This window comes from Dermacentor variabilis, unplaced genomic scaffold (genome assembly GCF_050947875.1).
Source record: "Dermacentor variabilis isolate Ectoservices unplaced genomic scaffold, ASM5094787v1 scaffold_14, whole genome shotgun sequence".
NCBI lineage: Eukaryota > Metazoa > Arthropoda > Arachnida > Ixodida > Ixodidae > Dermacentor > Dermacentor variabilis.
In genome coordinates this window covers 11919028-11940890 of record NW_027460302.1, presented here as the reverse complement: position 1 = coordinate 11940890, position 21863 = coordinate 11919028, and the positions used below count along the sequence as shown (strand labels likewise).

Genomic DNA, 21863 nt, shown 5'->3' with positions numbered 1-21863 from the left:
CAATTGGAAAGGATCATTTGACTGTAGCCGGAGTGCCCCTTTTCCACCATCCAAACAAGATCGGTCTTTTGGGAGTGCCTGAGAGCAACTGTTCGAAAACAACCATATGAAGATGACATTAGCCACGTTTTTGTATTGCTTGCCGCATTATGTTGTTGTACCAGCAAGCCCGGCTGAGTAAGCTGAGTGAACCTTTGTCTAGAGCAGGAACATTATCACTTGGTATTCGCCTAATTGCAGCCTACTTCACACACGGTAAACTCCCAAATGGCTTAGTCTGTTAAGCCAGATAGCATGAATCGCACAGGGAAGGGGAAAAAACAAAGCTCCTTGCATCGTGCTTCCTAAATTTATTATTTCAAGCCTGCAAGTGGAACATGCTTAGGTGGCACCGACCCAACAGGGCACCAGTAAGCATTCTGTGCCTGAGACGCTTCAGGCGCTGAGACTGTCAAGCACCCGCGAAGCTGGGAAGACACCTTTCTCGGTGATGATGCCTCCTGTAATGAGCTCGGCTGGAGTGACGTCGAACGCTGGGTTCCAGCAGTCAATGCCTGCGCACAGAAATAGATGGATCAGCAACCGTGTTTTATTGTGATGCTAATTTATACAGAAGCTTGACATGCATTTAGGCCGTCGCTGCTGTGCTGTCCCACTATCAGCAGCACAAGCATGGCCTGTACGTGGAAGGTTAGACAGTTTCCACAGACGCAGGGTGCATTTGGCTACAAAAATGATGAAGCGAAGTGGGCGTACTATCAACTCTCCACTCCATTAACGCAGTGGTGGAGTCAGGCCAGTATTCTGCTGCTGGCATGATCGTTGTGCATACGCGCACTCTATAAGCACAGCAGCATATTAAGCTGCTATGTGTATAAGCAGAACTGGCAGTAAACTTCAAGGTAACACTACCTTCTAATATTTCACCGGGCACTGATAATGCTGCCAGTCCCTGTCTCGTGGACCATCGATGCCTGCAATGCCAATGCTAGAGCTCCTCCTCCCGCTATCATTGTGAGACGCCTTGCCAAGGCACTGTCCATTCTGCCCAACAGCAGTTCCCTTGCGAGCTGCATTGCACCAACATGTCATACCCTCTCGTAGTTAGAGCACCATCGATGAAGTCCTAGCACAACACTAAACCTGCCATTGCTTCGCCTTTCATGAAACTGTCACTGCAATGCCTTGTGGGAGTAGGGGTGTATTTCGCAAAGTGGAAGACGACACAGTGATCGCGGAACAGACAACCTGGCTTATATGTCCATTTATCATAATTATGGCAAGTATTTTTCACAAAGTTCCCAACTTTGAAATCTTCACTATCCCACACTCTCGTCCCGTTCCCATGTCAAATCCCTGACGTTATTGTGTTCTGATTAACTCTTCACAGTTTCCTGGACTCGGTAACTACATCACACCCGTTAGACATGCATTCACTAGACACCAACAAAAGTTGAATATATATCTTTCTTATCATCGCACCAGGGCATTTAAGTACTTTTGTTTTTGTGTGTACTATAGAACATTGGAATGCTTTACCTAGTCATGTCCAATCTTTATCACCTGTTGAATTTTTTTATATACTGTTAACAATCGATTTTGCGTTATACCTTGTTTTAATCTTTGCAATCTGTTCTTTGTACTCCTCACTCCTGCTTTTTGGGGCTGCAGTATGTTTAAATAAATAAATAAGTAAATACATAAAAGGCCAGTGCTCACCTGCAGGTGCCAGTTGGATGCCCTGTATAGACGTCATCTCCTGTGCTGGCCTCTCCTCGATGGGGATTTCCCTACCAGTTGCTCGACTCCTGTCCACAGTGGTGGTAGGTGAGGCCACATAGAATGGCACACCATGATGCTTGGCACAGATAGCCAGCTGGTATGTGCCTGAAAGAAAACACCTTCTTGCAGCACTCGGCTGTCAAGGCTGTCTATGCCTTTCAGGCATACTGAAAGTCCCAGTGACTTGAGTTGTCGACTAATTCGCCCTCGCTCTGCGATCAGTTAGCCTCCTGGTTAGCTTAGATGTAAGCTTGTGTGAATATTCGATATTTTCGAATAGTTGAACGAATAATGTGCTATTCGATATTCACTTCGATTCGAACTTTGTTATTCGGAAATTTCGAAGTATTCTGCTCGAACGATTAGCCGCACGCGGCAGGGAGAAGGCATTTTCAGAAGTTTAGGTTTTGGATTCAGTAATACCTTTCCCAACCCAATCCAAACCAAGTCGGGAAAACGGAACTATAATCGGAACAAAGGCGTACAAAAACGCATCTCGTCGGCGTGGTGGTGTGGTCGATTGCGTTTAGTAGGCGACTCTGTCTGCCGCGGTGGCAGTTGATGAATTCCAGCCGCCTTGGACCACTCCAGAGAGCACCATGGGGGACTTGCATGCAGCCAGGAATCCGACTTAGAACTTTTTTTGTAAAAATTCCACCGGGAACCAAAGCTCGATGTCTTAAATGCAAGGCAGTCCTGAAGACCCCGACAAGTACGACAACAACCCTAGCCACACATTTAAGGAGACGCCCGAACTTGCACAAGGACTACCAATAGAAGCGTGACGCATGCGGAAGGCCATCCAAGCTCAAGGGGGCAAGGCAGTTTCAGCCGAAAATGAAAGCGTCGGCCCCAAAAGCCCAACAGATGACAAAAATGATAGCTCGCTTCGTAGCTCATGGTACGCACCCCTACAACGTAATCGAAGAACCAGGTTTTCTCGACATGATGAAGTTTGCTATGCCGGATTATGCCGTGCCATCTCAGAGAACGTTCTCGAGAGCCATTATTCCGGACCTCTACGCATCAAGCAAAGAGAAGGTGAAAAAGAAGCTCGGGGACATTTTTGCAAGCCGAGTGGAGTCGCTTTCAATCGCAAATGATGGTTGTTTTTGTGACTTGTCACGTCATGGACAGTGACTTCGTGCAACGCGTGCATGCATTGGCTTGCACGGAGATGACAGACGACTCTCACGCTGCAGAAAACCTGGAGCTATCTATCGCAGGTGTCATCGAGAAGGGGGAATTTCAAGCCCACGATACTGTGCCGATCTTCGTCGTTACAGATAATGGAAGGAACTTTATTTCTGCAGTAGCGCGGTCGTCCTGGAGTGGTGTGCAGTGTTTCGGACACACCGTTCAGTTGTGTGCCAGTGATGCCGAAATTGAAGTGTCAGGGTTTTTGCAGCTCTGTGCTAAGGCCAGAGCATTTGTGGCTAGACACAAACAGAGTGCCAAAGCTCGAGGACAGCTTCAGGAAATTCAGAGAAACATGCAGCTGTACCCTCTCGAGGTTATACAAGAGGTCCCGATGCGATGAAACAGTGAGTATGCCATGATGACCAGGCTTGTGAAGCTCCGTACGGTCATCACTGTAGAACTTTCAGAATCTGATGCAGTTCCAAACTCGAACGCAAGTGAGCGGAAGCTTATGAATGCAGCAGTGCAAGTCTTGAAGCCACTTGACCATGCCACAACTGAACTGTCCGGGGACAGATATCCCACGCTGTCACAAGTCATTCCTCTGTTGCAGTGAACCGAGGCAGTTCTAGCTGAACATGTTTCCGAAGGTGGTGAGGCAGCATTGCTTGCCTCAAGCCTTTTGCGTAGCATCAATACAAGGTTCCCTTATATCAAGATGTCACACCTTCCTGCATTGGCAATGTTGGTCGATTCTATATACAAAGATGTCTGTTATGCTGAACGACCCACAAAGCAATGGGCGTTCACTCTACTCACAATGGCAGCAGAAGAGACTGTGCCAGTTGATCAACATAGTACAGCAACAAGTGGGAACAATACCTGCTCTGCAGACCCATCAAGGGACTCTGTGTCGAGTGCTTTCACACACTTCAGTTCGCGTGCACATCATCAGTCAAGCCGTACAATCTTGGATGAGGTTGCTGGGTACTTGAAGCCCCCCCCCCTTCTTTCCCAGTCCAAAGACTCCCTTGTGCAGTGGAAAAGCAAGGGCAGCTACCTTTACCCAACCCTGGTTGCAATTCCCCGCAGGCATCTTTCGATATCAGCCACCCAGACAAGAAGTGAAAGGCTTTTTTTTTTACTGCAGGAGCCGTTGTAAGCTCCAGAAGGGAGCACCTCAAACCCCGGCATGTAGAACGGCTAGTGTTTTTGCACGAAAATTTGTAGATTTTCGTAAATAATCAAGTTGTTTCCTTTCCTTGAATAAATCCCAGACCTAAGCCCTCTGCCGTTTTTTTTTCTTTACTTGCTACTATTCAAAGTATTCACTTCGAAATTATTCGAGAAGAATTACTATTCACTTTGAATTCACTTCGAACCAAAAAAGCACTATTCGCACCAGCCTACTTAGATGGTAGAGTGACCGCCCCGGAAAGGCGTTAGTCCCACGTTGCAGTCACGGACCAGGACGAATTTTTCTTCAACTGTGAGGCTTTCTTTCTGAGAATCCTGTATGAGTTTCCTTTGTAGCTTCGTGCTACAATTTGGGCGGATGCTAAATTTTCACTTTCATGTACTTTCCGCCACCTTGAGGGTTTCCGCAGAACTGATTTGCCACACTCAGCTATATGTGACACCAGCCACAAGCATTTCTTATCACTTAATGGCCAACTGTAACCAAATTTTGGACTGCATAAGAGGCCTAGTTTGAAATAGACTAGATGTAGAAGAAGCTTTGTGCAAAACTTTACATTTGAAATATGAGTGAAAGAGTTATGAGAAACTCACAAAAGTGGTTGTTTTCAATTAAAAAACTGAAAAAAAAGAAAACATCGCCATTACTGCCCACCAAAATTGATGAACGACCTAGATCGCGCAGCTCCGCGGCTTGACCTCCGAGATTAGGCACTGCTCACTGCTGCACGCGAAATGCTGAAAAGTCTCGGACGCAACGTGCTGGGTCTAACGTTCAGGACTGTCTGTTGGCTCGTTGGTCTAACATTGTAAATTTCAAATACAGCGCAAAAAATACACATACACATAAAGAAGACACGTAAGATGCAGACAAGCGCTACTACTAACTGCTTATTCCTATCGACACACCTTCCGATTTTATAGCCAAGTGTCATGCCCCTTATCCCATGCGAAGGTGATAAATATAACTAAAAAGGTGAACAACACTGCTGCCCGCTTTAGATAGCAGAAGTCAAGAAGTCCAGTTCGGCACTGTGCAAAAGAATAGATGCTTCGCTTACAGATAGGTGAATTTTTATGGGTATGAAATGCTTCTAAAGTCACTCGAGCCATGTCATTTGCAGGCTTGCCTAAGATAGCACTCTCAGAAAAAAGTGCCTCGCAACCATATGCGATGATATGGGCAACCAAATGTGCATATCTGTCCTCTTTTTTCATAACTTTTAGCGCGAGCTTCCTGAGCCGGTCGTTCATGCACTGTTCGGTGATGCACCGTTCACTTATTATGATATTGAAGGTATCATAGCATCATTAGACGATGTTTCTATAGTGCCTACTTCAAAATTAGAAACCATTTACTCAGCTCTAGAGCGTACAAGCGTTCTGTACTGCATTTCGATTATAAAAAAGAATGCTTTAATGTATTCTATTCATCCCGGGGTGACACTTTCTGTCCGCCATATCAATGTCACTGTTTATCCAAATGACGAAGTCTCTACCTCTATCATGTGCGCCTCCTCCCAAGGATGATGTTTGCAAAAACATAAAGATACAGCTAAAGCTTGTTAATTTGACACGTTAATTCGGATAATTCGGACCAGTATTTCGGTCCCGGAAAAAAGTGCATGTTAGTCTATGCGACCAAACGTTCCTCAATTTGGCAGAATTCACACACACACCAGATCATTCAGACAAATGCTGACAACTGCCGTTGCGCGAAAGTGAAGTGGCAGTTCACTTGAGTGCCACTTGAGCAAAACTACTTGAGTGAAACCGAAACACAGGAGGCATCGCCATGGCACAGTCATCGTCATCAGTTGATGGGGCGACTGCAGCATCACTGAGCCTCAGTTTTTCAATTCCGTTTTATTTTTTGTTTTCTTCGCTCGCCTGCAACATTTTCCCTGTTGTAAGATCCGCGTTGTCTGTTCTCACCGAGCTTTCTTTGTTCACTGTGCGATGCATGCCGTGCCACTGTGCGCTACACTGATGCTAATGCCAGCAAAGGACAAAAGTATGTGGTCAAGGACTTGGCGACTAAAGTAAAAATCTTTCAAGCGTTGAATGGTGCATCGCGACAAGACTTCATGGAAAGGTACGACGTGATGAGAAGCATTTTGAGCACATATGTGCAAAACTAAGAACAGATCCTGCAGGCCTTCGAAGGCAACAAGTTTCATGCTTCAAGGAAGTGGGTGAGAACCACAGCTTATCCTCAGCAGGAAGCAGCTTTGTTTTTGTCTCACTGTCGCAATGCATATCTGCCTTCGAGTGGACCTATGATGATGATACAAGCGGAGAAGTACACAACAATCATGAACATTGATTCATTCAAGGCTTCTGAAGGCTGGTTCCCAATGTTCCAAGAGAGGCATGAACTCGTTTTCAGAAATGTGTATGGGGAAAAGGGCAGTGTTGCAGCACATTGCTGCATATTCTCCAAGTGATGCATTCAATGCCGATGAGATGGCGCTTTTTTTCAAGGCACTTCAGACAAGATGGTCACCTTAAAAGGAGACCCTTGGGTCAGTGGCAAAAAGCACAAGCAAGGTATAACTGTGCTTCTTGCTGTCAGTATGACTGCGGTGTAGCGGCTGCCCCTTGTAGTCACTGGGAAGGCTCAAAACCCATGATGTTTCAAAAATATCTAAAGCTTTCCTGTTGAGTACAGAGCAAACAGGAAGGCTTAGATGACCTCAGATATTTCTTGGGGCTGGTGGAAGCAGTTGGATGGACAGTTCTCTTCCAAGGAGTGCAAAATAATAATGGTCATCGACAACTTCATAGCACATAACTGCATGATCAAACTGAAAAGCATCAAAGTTGGGGGTTTTCTTGCCGCCTAATACTACTACTGCTCTTCAGCACATGAATCCAGGTATCATTTAGTATGTGTAATCTAAATACCAAAGATAACTGCTAGAACGACCTCAAAGCTTAGGCAGTCATTGCTGCTGGATTCCATCGACGCCTCTACGACTACTGTCGCTTCCCCGGGTTTAGGCGTAACAAAGCTCTTGTGCTCCAAAGTTGGGAAGTAATACGAAGTCAACGTGTGGGAGAACACACCTCCACAAGTTATTGCCCACTGTTTTCAGCACAGCTGCTTTATTACGCCTAAACCCGGGGAAGCGACAGTAATCGAAGAGGCGTGGGTGGAGTCCAGCAGCAATGACTGCCTAAGCTTTGAGGCCGTTTTGCCAACTGATGTGACACTTGATGACTACATCGTGATTGACTATCATGTTGCCATAGCTGGCCGGCTAACCACCAAAAAATTGTAAATGGCCCCCAGGATGACCGCAATTCCGATGAGGAAAGGCCATGCGAGGAGGAGCAGCCGTGACCTCATCGCACCTCAAGAGAGGCCACGGAGGCGCTTTTCATTTTTGGAGATGTTTGTTTAGGCACTTCCGGCAGCTTGCACGCTGTTGAACCTTGGGAGGACTCAGAAAAATTCTCATGTCAGCAGGGATTTGCACAAAAAGGCAGATGTCCATAACACACTAATTCAGCAAATAAAGGTATGCTGCTTCAGCTTCATTTTAATGATGGTTCTGTTGTTCAATCATTATTTCAGCATTTGAATAATTTGGCCTGATTTTGTGGTCCTGTGAAATCCGAATTAACAAGCTTTTACTGTATGTGTTTCCACTGATACTGACATTTGTATGGCATATCAGTTCTGTGGAAGCCCGCAAGGTGGGGGAAAGTACATGAAAGGGGAAAACTTGCATCCACCCAAATCGTAGCACAAAGCTACCAAGGAAACCCATACGGGTTTCTGAGAAAGAAAGCTTCGCAGTTGAAGAAAATTTTGTCCCGATATAAAAAAAACCTGTACGGGTTTCCTTTGTAGCTTTGTGCTACAATTCGGGTGGATGCCAACTTTCCCTTTTTACTGACATTCCCTCAGACATTTCCGCTCGTCGCTAAGTGCTGCTGTACTATGTTCCTGTCCTGTTCATCGAATTGCCCATATTTTTCATGGACCAATCACATTCCAATCACAGCTCTTGGTGTGGCTGCTGGTTTCACAATGACGTTGGTGCAATTGTAAAACCAACATACATCGAATTCACACAAAAAGTCAAACAAGGGAAAAAAATAGACCTGTTTTCAAGCTATTCTTGCACCTGGCCCGCCGCTTCTGGGCATGTATCAACTTGTCTGAATGTAAGTTGAGAAAACATTCCACAGATGATTACGATACTCCCTAATGTGAAATTTGAGCACAGCTGTATACGTCTAATGAATAAATTGTTGCGCTAACAGGAAAGTAAAGACTTAGAATGGCAAGCAAGAAACGAGAGGTTGAACGGTTGAACACTTCAATTGATTTTATTCTTACAGCAGAGCAGGGAGAATCAACAAATGCGCAAGCGTACATCAGTGTTGTCTAGAGCTATTACAGCGACATTTTGAACAGCTGCATCTCGTTGTCAAACAAAAACAGACGTATCACTAATGCAACTCGTGTCTCTCTCCTTTATGTGATATACCTCCAAAAGCTCTCTTGCTAACGTATCGCCACTCCTGCAAATTATCATGCAGTAGTGGCTGCCTGCCAAGGAAACCACGCAACGCGCAGGTAAATGCAAATTACCTTTGTTAATTATAGTCAATTCATGCTCCCATGCCCGGTCACTGACACATCTCCCCGCTTGGTCTACGTAGGACTGCCCATATTTCAGCGGTAGTCGTATATATACAATGCACATCACACATTTCACGTACAGTCTAGCGTCGTTTTTCTGACATCCTGACTTTTTGCCAACATGGTTTATGCGCGGACACAGTCCAGCCAACTTGTGTGGCGACGAGAAAACAACTGGCACACCAAACCTATTAGCGACTTTCTTTGAGTTGTGGGAAAGTTTGTGGACATATGGCACCACTGTGGGTTCACATCATTTTCGGTCAGGGCTAGGCATATGCTTTTTTCCCTTCACCTTCTGGAGCAATGCTTTTGACACTGCCCCTACAACCTAGCTTGGGTAGCTGGTTGTGTAGCCTCACCAATTGTTTATTAAAGCTAGCCTGCATCACGTGAGGGCACGACTTCATGAGAACAGACTTGAAGAAAAGAGTGACTATTGCTCTTTTTAACTAACTTTGAATGTAGCAAATCGTACGGCAGCAATTGCTTCTGGGCACGTGGGCTATACTGCCAACAGACTTGTTTTTGTTGAAAACTAAAGACAGATCTGAAAACTGAAGAGTACCTTGAGAAGGGAATGAGAAGGGATAGAACCTATCGTCAAAGGAACTGTGCAAATCGTGGTCAATTGACACCAAGAAAATGTCACAGAGCACAGGAGTGACACAGGAACCAATGCATATTCCTTGTCACTGAACATACAATTCATCGTTAAAAGAAATAAAAGTAGACTTTAAATTAATTTCCAATAAAACCATAAAATTGTCAATTGACATGCCCACTAGATTCTGAAAATCTACTGGACCGCTATGGTTAGTGCAATCCCTAACAGAGGCACACATTTCCTGTTGAGACACTGAGTAAAACAAATCAACTATATCTACAGAAAAAGCGTATGCGATACAGGCGTTTCCTTTCAAAAAATGAATTGCATCTCGAAGAAATGCCTCAAACACCTCTTAATTGCAAATTCATTTATCGCATACACTTTTTCTGTAGTCATAGTTGATTAGTTGGCTATGACGTCAGAGCATGTCATTAGATGTGGAAATGATGACATTGAAATAGTTGAGGAACACACTTTACTCGGCGCAGCACTATCTTCGAATCTTGCATGGCATTCACACATTCTAAACCTATGTAAAAATCTTGCGTCCATCAATGGTGCAATATGGCATTGTCGTGCGCTTCCTTTAAATATTAAAATTAAAATATATTGTCACGAACAGTGGCGAAGACGAAGACGTAGTGAAGCTGGGTCAGAGTCTCTCCTGTCATATTGAAAGACCTGCGAAAACCTGTGTGCCCTGTGCAGTCTTGACTAGCCAAGTGCTAGCCATTTACAGTTGATTAAATACTCCCCGTAACATCTTTTTGGTTCAGGTTGCGGGCTTTATTCCTCCCGGCCCTGGATCTTCGGAGCGAGACAGCACGTTTCTCCTACCTCCATGGTCCAAGACCATGGAGCCGTAATTGCAGCCCACGCCCACAGCTCCGGCAACTGTGGTCCTTTCGCATACCCTCGATCCAGGCACATTTTGCGGCACGGACAACAATGACGTCAATGATTGGCTCCTATTTTACGAGCGCGTCAGCAAGCACCACAGGTGGGATGAGACGCTAATGCTCGCCAACATCATTTTCTACCTACGGGGCACAGCTCGCGTGTGGTTTAACACACACAAAGAAGAACTGACCACTTGGGATATATGCACAGAGAAGGTGCGCGAATTGTTTGGCTGATCAATCGTACGACAAATTACAGCCTGGCACAAACTCGCAGCCAGAGCTCAGACGTCGACGGAATCGTACGTCGCATATATCCAAGATGTGCTAGCAACAATGTATTCATTAGACTTCAACCAACTCGCCCAGCAACAAGTTCTACTCAGCTGTATACTCGTTTTCATTTCACAATATAGTATTGGCTGGTGCAAACAATCTGTCTAGTACTGCACAGGCACATTGCAAACAGAGTGAACTGTGGTGCGACTGCATCACTAATCTGGAGATCGCAAGAGGCAGCGCGTTGGTGATGCATGGGCGCGACTCACAGCAGCCGCTGCAGACCGAAATCTGGTCACGCATCGCTTTGTGTCCATATGTGGCATTGGTGAACGCGCTTGCCACATGCCATCAGTGAACAGTTGATGGCGCGCTCCTGTGGCACCATCTCGTAGCGGTCATCGCCACAGAGCCTGTCTTGTGTGGCACTACGCTTTCCTCCTCGCGCTCCCCAGGTAGCACACAAAGTCTTGAAAACGTCGTATTAAGGGATTCAACGTCTGAAACGGATTTTTGACCAAAATCGACGCATCAAAGACGTTCCAAACAAGATAGCTTAAAAACGAGGGGTGAATACGTTTTGATAACGTTGGAAGCCAGACAGCTTAAAAACGAGGGGTGAATACGTTTTGCAAACGACTCAAAACGCCACCGCCACGCCACGGCGCGTCAGCCTCTTTAGCGGCTTCTACAATATTCAACAACCCATCAACGCGATCCAACCTTGCGCAAGGTGGCGATACCGTCGTCAAATCATGTGACCAAGGTGGCCACGTGATTCGTGATGCCGGGCAGCCGGGCGAGCCGGGGCATAGTCGCGTCGTCATGGCGTCGTCACGTCACCGCACTCGCATTGCGCTGTGGTGTGTTTGCGGCTGTTCTGAACGTGCTGCCGCTGCGCTTTGCTATGTAAGTGTTGCAGTGTTTTGCTGTCAAGAAAACGATATTCTGTGATCAGTTTGGGTTGTACGATATGTTTGTGTGGTTTCAATTTGGAAATCAGTAGTGTTTTCTATTGTTATGTGATCAAGGCGGCCACGTTACTCGTGAAGCCGGGCATAGTTACGTTATCGCACTCGCATGGCACTATGGTCTGTTTGCGACTGTTCTGAATGTGCTGCCGCTGCCCTTTGTCATGTAAGTGTTGCAGTGCTTTGCTGTCAAGAAAACGACATTCTGTGATTAGTTTGGGTTGTGCGATCTGTTTGAGCCGGGCATAATAACGTTATCGCACTTGCATTGCGCTGTGGTATGATAGCGGCTGTTCTGAATGTGCTGCCGCTGCCCTTTGTCATGTAAGTGTTGCAGGGTTTTGCCGTCAAGAAAACGACGTTCTGTGATAAGTTTGGTTTGTGCGATCTGTTTGTGTAGTTTAATTTGGAAATCAGTAGTGTTTTCAATTGGAGGGCACGGAGTGGAGGGCACTAATCAGCTCTTCAAGTTCATTGTCATGTTATGTGAGGCGCCTTTTCACTGACGCTGTAATTAAGGCGTTAAGGGAAGTATAAGGACGAAAGTTAGAGGGACGAAATCGTGCCTGTGTGTCCCTAGCGTCGGGGTCGGCCGCTATGCGTGATCCTAACAAGAAAGCATTTTGCAGAATGCGAAGAAAGGCGGCAAAATTTCTGTCTGTGCGCACCTTGCCGATCTCCGCAATAGAGCCATCATCGTGGTATTTTAGTCTCCCGTTTAGCAAGAGTGTTGCAGACAAGGGAACTGGTTCAAACAGGCTTTTTTTTAATGATTCACTACTAGTGCGGTATCCCAAAAGGTGAGGTCAAGTGCTCACCCTATTTTCTTCCCTCGCGCTACAGCGCACTGACAGAATTTTGCGTGCACCATACCGTGCTTTTATCGTTTGCGCTTCAGGTTCTCGATTGTGTTTTCGCCCCCTTTACCCACGTGATGGGTATTTCATGGTATTACCGTGTACCACATGTGTCCGTATATTGTGTACAATATATGAAACGGCCAAATTCGATTTTATTTGACGCCTCAAATGGTAGTAATGTATTGAGTCCCTTGTAGCTTTGTGCTTGTTATCAATTTTACTATTTGGCGAATGGATACAGCATGTACGCTGCATAACTCGCTTGTGCATACTGCATACGTGAGTCGAGTATGCCCTTGGTATAAAATAACTTGTATGCTTTAGGTAGTACGATTGTTTGCAGTTTGGGACATGTGTCGGAATGTACGCTGTGCGCCCTTCGCGCTTTACGGCGGCCTGCCGAGTTCGTGCGGGTGCCATGTGTGCGCATGGAGTTCGCGAAGCGCTCTCGCAGTTTTTTTAGTATATATATACATGTATTCTGTTCGCGCCCTTTGGACAACAGGGCATGTCGCAGTTCTTTGTCCTTGTGCAACACATTTTCCTAGAGTACGTCTGTGCATTATTTGGTACCGGTTTCACACGGGGCTCTTTTAGCCGCTATCCAGTCCGTTACAAATCGAATTTCTCGGTCGTGATGGCTCCTCTGCGCAAGCTACGAGAGTGAGCCAGTCGCATCGATAATTTCGATCCGGATCGGGCTTGATCGCGATCGAGAGTGGTCGTGTGACACCGGTTTTACACATGGCTCCCACATAGGGAACACTTTAAGTTCAATGCTACTGAGTGAAGAGCAAGTGCATATATATGCCAGTGGTGGTATGTGGGCAAGTCTTTCTGGTGAAGCCAATACTTGTGCATACAAAACATTTCAATTACCAGCGTAGTGCATCAATGTCTCTACTTCGACAAAATGGAGCACCAGTGCAGATATCTGAGCATACCTGTCCAGGGCAGCAAGTGTGTCTAGATTGAAACCACTACCAGCATGTGCGGCAGTTCTATTTCCAGCAGCGGGACTGCACAATAATCAGTAGGGTGCTCTCAAGCTGTTTATCTATGAAGCTCTGCCTGGACTGTGTGCCAAATATTTTTGGACGTGAAAGTGGGGGTGAATTGGTAAACATCAGTGGAACTGTGCCTGGACTTTGTGGCAAATGTTTTTGGATGTGAAAGTGTGAGTGAACTGGCAAAGAATTTGCTCTGGGCTACATGTGTTAAACGTTTTTCTCATTCAGAGTGCTTTTTTTTTACTTTAGGAGACTGGAGATGTGCGCAAAGTGTGACATGTCAGTGTGCTAATTAATGTATTTGCTGGTTTGCAAATTATTCGTTGCAACTTTATTTTTGCCAGAGAGGTACAACTTTGCCTCTTGTAAAGGGCTTTTTAGATAAAACACTTACTATTTATTATGACCATTGCTTCCTTTGTTACACAAATGCAGCTTCCAGTGCATTCCAGTTTATTTCCATGTTTATGTAAGTTTCTAATATGAGGCTTGCATATTCATTTCTCACGTTCTGGAGTGGCAAGATGCAGCATTACTGTCTCATCGTTCGCTGTACTACAGCAGTGTTCACTTGTTACACTGAATCCCCCGTTTAAGTATTCTGTACTAATTTCACTTTATTGCTTTTTTGTTGTATGGTTATTTTTTCTCGCCATTACCTTCTTTGATATATCCTAAAGGCAATATTTCCAATTTTGCATTGTTCCCATTTTTTTTTTATTTCTGTCACAGGATTGTTTTATGATGGTATGCGGTGGTATTTCTTTTTGTGCTCTTTTCAAGCTTCTAGATGATTGGTAACATTGCTTGGAGGCAGTTACCATCCAATTCATACTCTTGCATTTTTCAGTCTACTTCTTCCATTCGCTCCGATGTCACTTCTGCATAACTCTAGTCCATCTAATAGCACGCGCACTTTACTATAATAAATTAGACACTTTAGTACACTCCAGGTTTTTCTGTTCATTTTTGTATGTGTACTTGGAATTTTGTTTATGTGCTAGTGAATGTTCACTTTCGAGTTCATTACGAATCCTTTCTGCGACTTTTGTCTTTGTTGATGTACTTTTATTTCTATTTGCATTTCTCACACAGTTTGTTCGAACCTTGCATAAACATTACATTTTAATAAGGTGTTCTTGCTTTGTCACAATGTTCTCATTTCATGCACTCTTGGCATGAAGGGCTTGGTCTGGCCACCTGCCAAGACGTGGCCATTTGTTCTTTGCAGGATGTCATTCCCATTGTGGTTGTAAGCATCGTAGCTTACTAAAGGCGGTATTAAGGATTTATTATTCCTAACAGGCTCATTTTCGTGCGACTTGGTAGACGATGCGCCGGCCATGCGGGGAACAGTGCTTGGCACTGCGCCATGGCTCTTACAGTCAACACCGACGCTTCTACTCATCTGGGGCGCGATTGGAGATCGTTGTTCGAAACGCCCGATCAGTTTCACCTCACGCGATTGGCCTAGGCCGTGCCAACGGGTGCGGCTGACGACGTCTGCGCGGCATAGGCCAGTCGCGTGAGGCGAAACTAAACGCGTGTTTTCAACAACGACGTCGCATCGCGCCCGTCACCCGCGAAAATTAGCTTCAGATGATCGTAAACCTTTCAAGACCGCTTCTAGACCAGCTTTTTGATAACGTCCTAAAAACGTTTAGAAATTGGTTATTAATAGTTTTGGCAAAGGGATTACTTGTGTCTTTCCCAATCCTATTTCTAGACCAGCTTTTCGAATACGTCTTGCAGACCTGTTCTAGATCGTCTCAAGAAAGTAATTATAGCCGGACATTAGCAGAGATATCCGACGTTTTCCCGCCGAAGTTCTCTCATTCGTGTCTTCTTTAACCCGTTTTTATCGTCTTGGATAAACGCTACGAAAACGTTACGTATCTCTTTTGTGCTACCTGGGTCTTTGCTATCGCCATCTTTCATCCCTCATTGTGCACATTCACTTGGTTACACTGAGTAAGGACGCCGACACGAAACAGAGGCACAGGCACCTAAGAGCTGCCTTCTAAAAGATTATGAATCAACGTTCATTGTCATATACAGCAATATATACTTGTTATATGTCCCCTTGTTCCTTTTAATGTCGACCAGTTTCTATTGCTGCAGTGCAAAAATGCTTTGCCAGAACTGGAAAGCAAAGATTTTGTTGTAAACCCTCCTGAACTTCCCTGACCATGGCTACTGCTGCTGTCTTGCTGAATAGTTCATTCTAAAAAAATGTGAATAGCTTGCACGATGGTGGGATTGCACCTCGATCCCCCAGCACAGCAGCCCAGCGCTCTAACCACCAAGTCACACTCACACATGCACGTGCTGCTATCATGCCAACGCCGACTAGCTTTCGTGATGCTCACACGTGTTTCACATTTCATAGTGCTAAAGAATGCGGACACAGAAGAAGAAGTCCTCCTCCATTCCACCCTGTGGATGCACAGAGAAGCTGTTGCCTACATTACACAAGCACCACCACCACAAGCAACGTACATCACACACACATGCACCTGTGCAGAAGTGCAGCACACATCCTCATTCTTCTAGGCCTTCCGCCAAGCACAAGTACCTTATTGAAATAACTGAATTTTTCAAAGTAAATTGCATCAGAAAATTTGTAAAGTACAATTTACAAGCTGAAGACATGATAGTTTCAGAGTGTAAGTCGAATACCTGAGAAAAAATAATTCTGTTAAGCACACTCAAAGACAAAGTCATTTTCCAGCTGCCACTTGAGGTCTGTCTGAGTGGCCGCGGCCTCTAGGTGGCAGTACTGTTTTTGGATGAGCACGAACCCATGAAAAATCCCGACCAACCAGGGGCCAACAGCTTTGCTGTAAAATTCGAGCAGAAACCATCTCAGGGTGATTGTCAACATTAACTTTTAAGCAATGTAGCAACCCCCCTCCCCCCCAATCGCTATTGCCAAAATACATAGTGCACGAGGCATGTATTCAGCCCCTCTCACGCTTGCCTTCGTCGAAGAGCGGCCCATATCCAGTGAGACCCAAGTTGGCATGAAAGGAAAACGATTTAATCAGGACAACAATTAACATAGTGGAATCACGATGATACGAACCTCTCGGGATGGAGAAAAAATTCGCATCATCTAAAATTCGTATCACCCAAAAACGTAAAAAATCAGTAGGTAGCGAAATCGAAATTGAATGGCCAACTGGCTCAAAATTTTCGATGTCCTAGTCCTAATTTACTTCTCTGACAGTCTTAAGACCTTTATCTCATGGCAAACTATTTGGAAGAAATAAGCAGCAGAATTTGAGAAAATTACCATTGTGCTGACAAAAGATACTACTTTTTACTGTGTTCTCTTCAAAATCGGTAAGAAAGTCAGGCTTCAGGAGGTGCTATCGCACCACTGATATGGTGACTAGATGGGCAGATGTGGTGACCGGCGCAATTCACTGCTTCTGCGCGTCATGATAGCAGGAGTGGCGCTGCGGTCAGAGGCTTGTCGCAAAGCCTGTATCACCTGCTACTCAGTCTGTCGCAGTTGCACATCTATAATATTTTTATTAATATTTTTCACAGTAAGACTCGAAAGTAATTGGTAAATTTATGGTGAGAGTGTATAAAACTGTGATGTTTCTTGCTGGAATGAGTCCTCTTGAAAAGCGCTGATTTATATAGTCTGTTACACGCAGATAGAACAGTGCGCCATGCTCACAGTCACCATAGTTTTCCAAGTTCCTGTAATTTACTTAAATGTTGAAGAAGCAAAGTAACTACTGTGGGTGATGTTTGTGAACATCAAGCTCGTGAGATTCATGGACAGAGTGAAAGTGTCCCTGTACAGAAGAAAAGAAGCCGCAGGGGCATCACCTGTTTTGTGCCGAATTGCAAGTTTGGCTACAAATATGCAAGCCATGGGCGAAAATATAAGGCGCTAAGATCCGAAACTTTCTGAGAAACATGAAGCTGCCCTTCATCATGCTGACAAAATGTTTCAATTGCATTAGTCATGTGCCAGCATGACTCCAAGGAGCATTTCATCGAGCATATGATCAGCAGGAAGACTGTGCAAATTCCGATAGTGTACACATGGCTAATAAGTGACACTGTTCCTTCACTGCTACCTGACGCTGCGGCTTACCTATGGAAGAAATATTCTACATAAAGAACCATTCAGGCTCCGACAGGATGTCAGCCATTAGAATAATCCTAAACAGATGGTAAGTTAAATTTACACACACTTTAAGCAAATAAGATTGTGGTAACTGACACCACCAGGGTGCGCATGATGTACAAATAAAAGCAGAGCGCATGAACTGTGCGGTCAGTGTGCCTACACCCAGTGGCGTAGCAACAGGGGGGGCCGGGGGGCCGTGGGCCCCGGGTGCAAGGGGCCAGTGAGGGGGGGGGGGTGTCATATACGTCTGAAGACACCCCTCTTTCCGCCCGCTACACCCGGGGAGGGGGTGACAGAAGACCTATGGGCCCCGGGTGCCAGACGACCTAGCTACGCCACTGCCTACACCCCTCACAGCGGCCACTGTGTCTTCATTGCCGTGCGCTATGGCCACGGGTCTGGTCACCACAACTGGCAACGAGGGAAAATGCTTCAAGTAAACAACACCGATGATGGTGATGCAAGAACAAGCATGCCAGTCATTGGAAAGATAGATGAGTTCAATGCCGACACTGCAGACTGGACCGAGTACCGAGAGCGGGTGGAACTATTCCTGACGGTGAATGACGTGCCAGACGGTAAGAAGACGGCCGTATTTCTAACATGTTGCGAGGCCGCGACGTATTCTTTGCTGCGAAGCCTACTGGCCCCTTAGAAACCTGCTGCAGCGAACTTAGCGGCAATTTTTAAGGTCCTCAACAACCACTTTGTGCCAAAGGTGTCGGAAGTGGTAGCAAGTTTCAAGTTCTCACAACACAGGCGGGATGGAGAGGCGGTGAGTGAGTACTTCGCGTCGTTAAAGCGACTGGCCGACGACTGCAAATTTGGATTATTCTGAGACCACATGCTACGAGACCAAATCATGAGTGGCATCGGCGATGTGCCACTGCAAACGCGGTTACTGGAAACAGCTGATTTAAACCTGGAAACCGCAGTGAGTATGGTACGGGCCATCGAGGCTGCTCGCAAGGATTCCCAAACGCTAAGCACTCACCCCACGCCACAGTCAGAGTCAGTCCAATTGAAAGCCGAAACTGCCATGGTGGCAACAAACGCAGTGCAACCTGGGCGTCGCCAATGAGGCTTTCCGCTGCAGCGATAGCCATCAAGCGCGCCAGTGCCAACACGTCAACTCAGTTCGCTACAAATGCGGGCAGCATCTGGAAAGAGCGTGCAAAAGTGATAGCGAGTTAGTAAACAGACAGGCGCGCAGATTCGAGGCGCGTGAACACCGTGGATGAAGTGCTTGGGGCACCCGGAGCGAGTGAAACACCGGAAGCGTACGACCTTTGGGCACTTCAGGTGGCTGGGCCGGCGCCTATGCGCATTGTGGAGAGTGTTCCACGAGAGATGGAACTTGATACGGGCACCATGTGTCTCAACCATAAGTGAAACAAAGTTCACGCAACTGTTCCCATCGGCTGCCTTGGAACGATCCGACGTACAGCTGAGGAGTTTTTGCGGAGACACGCGGCCACTGGCGTAGCAACAGGGGGGGGCCGGGGGGCCGTGGGCCCCGGGTGCATGGGGCCAGTAGGGGGGGGGGGGTGTCATATACGTCTGAAGACACCCGAAAATTGTCGATAACCCCGCCTTCCTCGACTACACCCGGGGGGGGGGGGGGGGGTGACAGAAGAGCTAAGAGCCCCGGGTGCTAGACGACCTAGCTACGCCACTGCACGCGGCCAGTTGCCGGGAAGTTTGCGGCCACTGTAAAGCTTGGCGAGGAGGAGAGATGGCTACGTCTGTTTGTGGTAAAGGGCAGTGCCCAGCATTGTTTGATAGAAGATGGATGAAGAAATTCCAGTTGGGAATCAGCAAGCTGAAATCTATTTTGTCTGTGTCGTCTGCAGAAGAAGCTGTGGACCATTTTCAGGAAGTGTTTTCAGATGGTTTAGGCACATTCCGTGGGATTAAGGCTCGCATCTTGATGCTGCCAGATGCCAAACACAGATTCTTTAAGCCCCGGCAGATGCCTTTTGCTTTGAAAGACAAGTTTAAGGAATCGTTGCAGAGACTGCACCACCAAGGTTTGGTACAACCAGTGAAGACTGCCAGATGGGCAGCATCTGTCATTCCAATGCTAAAACAAGATGGGCAGTTTCACATATGTGGCGATTTCATAATCATCAGCAGCAGCAGCCTGGTTACGCCCACTGCAGGGCAGAGGCCTCTCCCATACTTCTCCAACTACCCCGGTCATGTACTAATTGTGGCCATGTTGTCCCTGCAAACTTCTTAATCTCATCCGCCCATCTAACTTTCTGCCGCCCTCTGCTACGCTTCCCTTCCCTTGGAATCCATTCCGTAACTCTTAATGACCATCCGTTATCTTCCCTCCTCATTACGTGTCCTGCCCATGATGTGGCGATTTCATCATCATCAGCAGCAGCAGCCTGGTTACGCCCACTGCAGGGCAAAGGCCTCTCCCATACTTCTCCAACTACCCCGGTCATGTACTAATTGTGGCCATGTTGTCCCTGCAAACTTCTTAATCTCATCCGGCCATCTAACTTTCTGCCGCCCTCTGCTACGCTTCCCTTCCCTTGGAATCCATTCCGTAACTCTTAATGACCATCGGTTATCTTCCCTCCTCATTACGTGTCCTGCCCATGCCCCCCCATTTCTTTTTCTTGATTTCAACTAAGATATCATTAATTCGCGTTTGTACCCTCACCCAATCTGCTCTTTTCTTATCCCTTAACGTTACACCTATCATTCTTCTTTCCATAGCTTGTTGCGTCGTCCTCAATTTAAGTAGGAACCTTTTCGTAAGCCTCCAAGTTTCTGCCCCGTACGTGAGTACTGGTAAGACACAGCTGTTATAAACTTTTCTCTTGAGGGATACTGGCAACCTGCTGTTCATGATCTGAGAATGCTTGCCAAACGCACCCCAGCCCATTCTTATTCTTTTGATTATTTCAGTCTCATGATCCGGATCCGCAGTCACTACCTCTCCTAAGTAGATGTATTCCCTTACCACTTCCAGTGCCTCACTACCTATCGTAAACTGCTGTTTTCTTCCGAGACTGTTAAACATTACTTTAGTTTTCTGCAGATTAATTTTTAGACCCACCCTTCGGCTTCGCCTCTCCAGGTCAGTGAGCATGCATTGCAGTTGGTACCCTGAGTTACTAAGCAAGGCAATATGATCAGCGAATCGCAAGTTACTAAGATATTCTCCATTAACTCTTATCCCCAATTCTTCCCAATCCAGGTCCCTGAATACCTCCTGTAAACACGCAGTGAATAGCATTGGAGAGATCGTATCTCCCTGCCTGACACCTTTCTTTATTGATATTTTGTTGCTTTCTTTATGGAGGACTACGGTGGCTGTGGAGCCGCTATAGATATCTTTCAGTATTTTTACATACGGCTCATCTACACCCTGATTCCGCAATGCCTCTATGACTGCTGAGGTTTCGACTGAATCAAACGCGTTTTCGTAATCAATGAAAGCTATAGTGGCGATTTCAAGCTGACTGTTAATCCCACAGCACTTGTGGAAGCTTATCCTGTGCCATGCATCGATGAATTGTTCACAAAGCTCCAGGGAGGAGTAAGGTTCGCAATGCTAGACCCAAAGGACGCCTAATAGTAGATCGAGCTGGACGAACAGTCACAGGAGTTTGTCACTATCAATACCCCAAAGGGCTTGTTTCAATACATGAGACTGCCATTCGGGGTTGCTTCTGCCCCATCCATATTTCAGCAGGAAATGGAAAACCTCCTGCGAGGTCTTAATCACGTCACAGTTTACTTCGATAACACCTTGGTAACAGGCGCTAATGACGACGAACATTGGGTAAACGTGTGCAAGGTACTAGAGCGATTGCAAGAGGTGGGCTTGAAGCTGAAACTTGCAAAATGCAAGTTTTTGTTGCCTGAAGTCCAGTACTCGGGCCACATAATAAGCGCTGCCGGGCTGCATCCAGATCCCGCCACGACTGAAGCAGTAGGGAACGCTCCCAAACCTCAAGATGTGAAAGAGTTGCAAAGCTATTTGGGTATGGTGAACTTCTATAGAAAGTTTCTCCCCAATCTGTCAGATGTACTGCAGCCATCGAAAGGCTTGCTTACCACTGGAAGAAAGCGGCGCTGGACGGCAGTTGAGCAATGTACATTCATGAAAAGCAAGGAGCTGCTCGCATCCGCCCGTGTCTTGGACCATTATGACCCCTCCGAACCCACGGTGTTGATCACTGATGCTTCACCTCATGGCCTGGGGGCAGCCCTGGCACAGAGAGAGCCTACTGGAGAAGAGCAACAGATATCCTTTGCATCAAGAAGCCTCACAGCCGCTGA

At 46.3% G+C, this 21863-nt stretch overlaps 1 protein-coding gene across 7 annotated transcripts in view; it reads right to left on the bottom strand.

Annotated features, from left to right (window-relative positions):
• Positions 1 to 335: 335 nt before the first annotated feature.
• Positions 336 to 21863, bottom strand: part of LOC142567711 (methylthioribose-1-phosphate isomerase) — a 121768-nt gene continuing 100240 nt past the window's right edge. For all 7 annotated transcript variants that reach the window (XM_075677886.1, XM_075677888.1, XM_075677885.1 and 4 more), the window contains 2 exons: positions 1720 to 1887; positions 336 to 554 (listed from right to left, as the gene is read on the bottom strand). In XM_075677886.1, coding sequence (XP_075534001.1) covers positions 436 to 554; positions 1720 to 1887 — 287 coding nt within the window. In that variant the 3' untranslated portion in view covers positions 336 to 435. The remainder of the gene's footprint in view (positions 555 to 1719; positions 1888 to 21863) is intronic.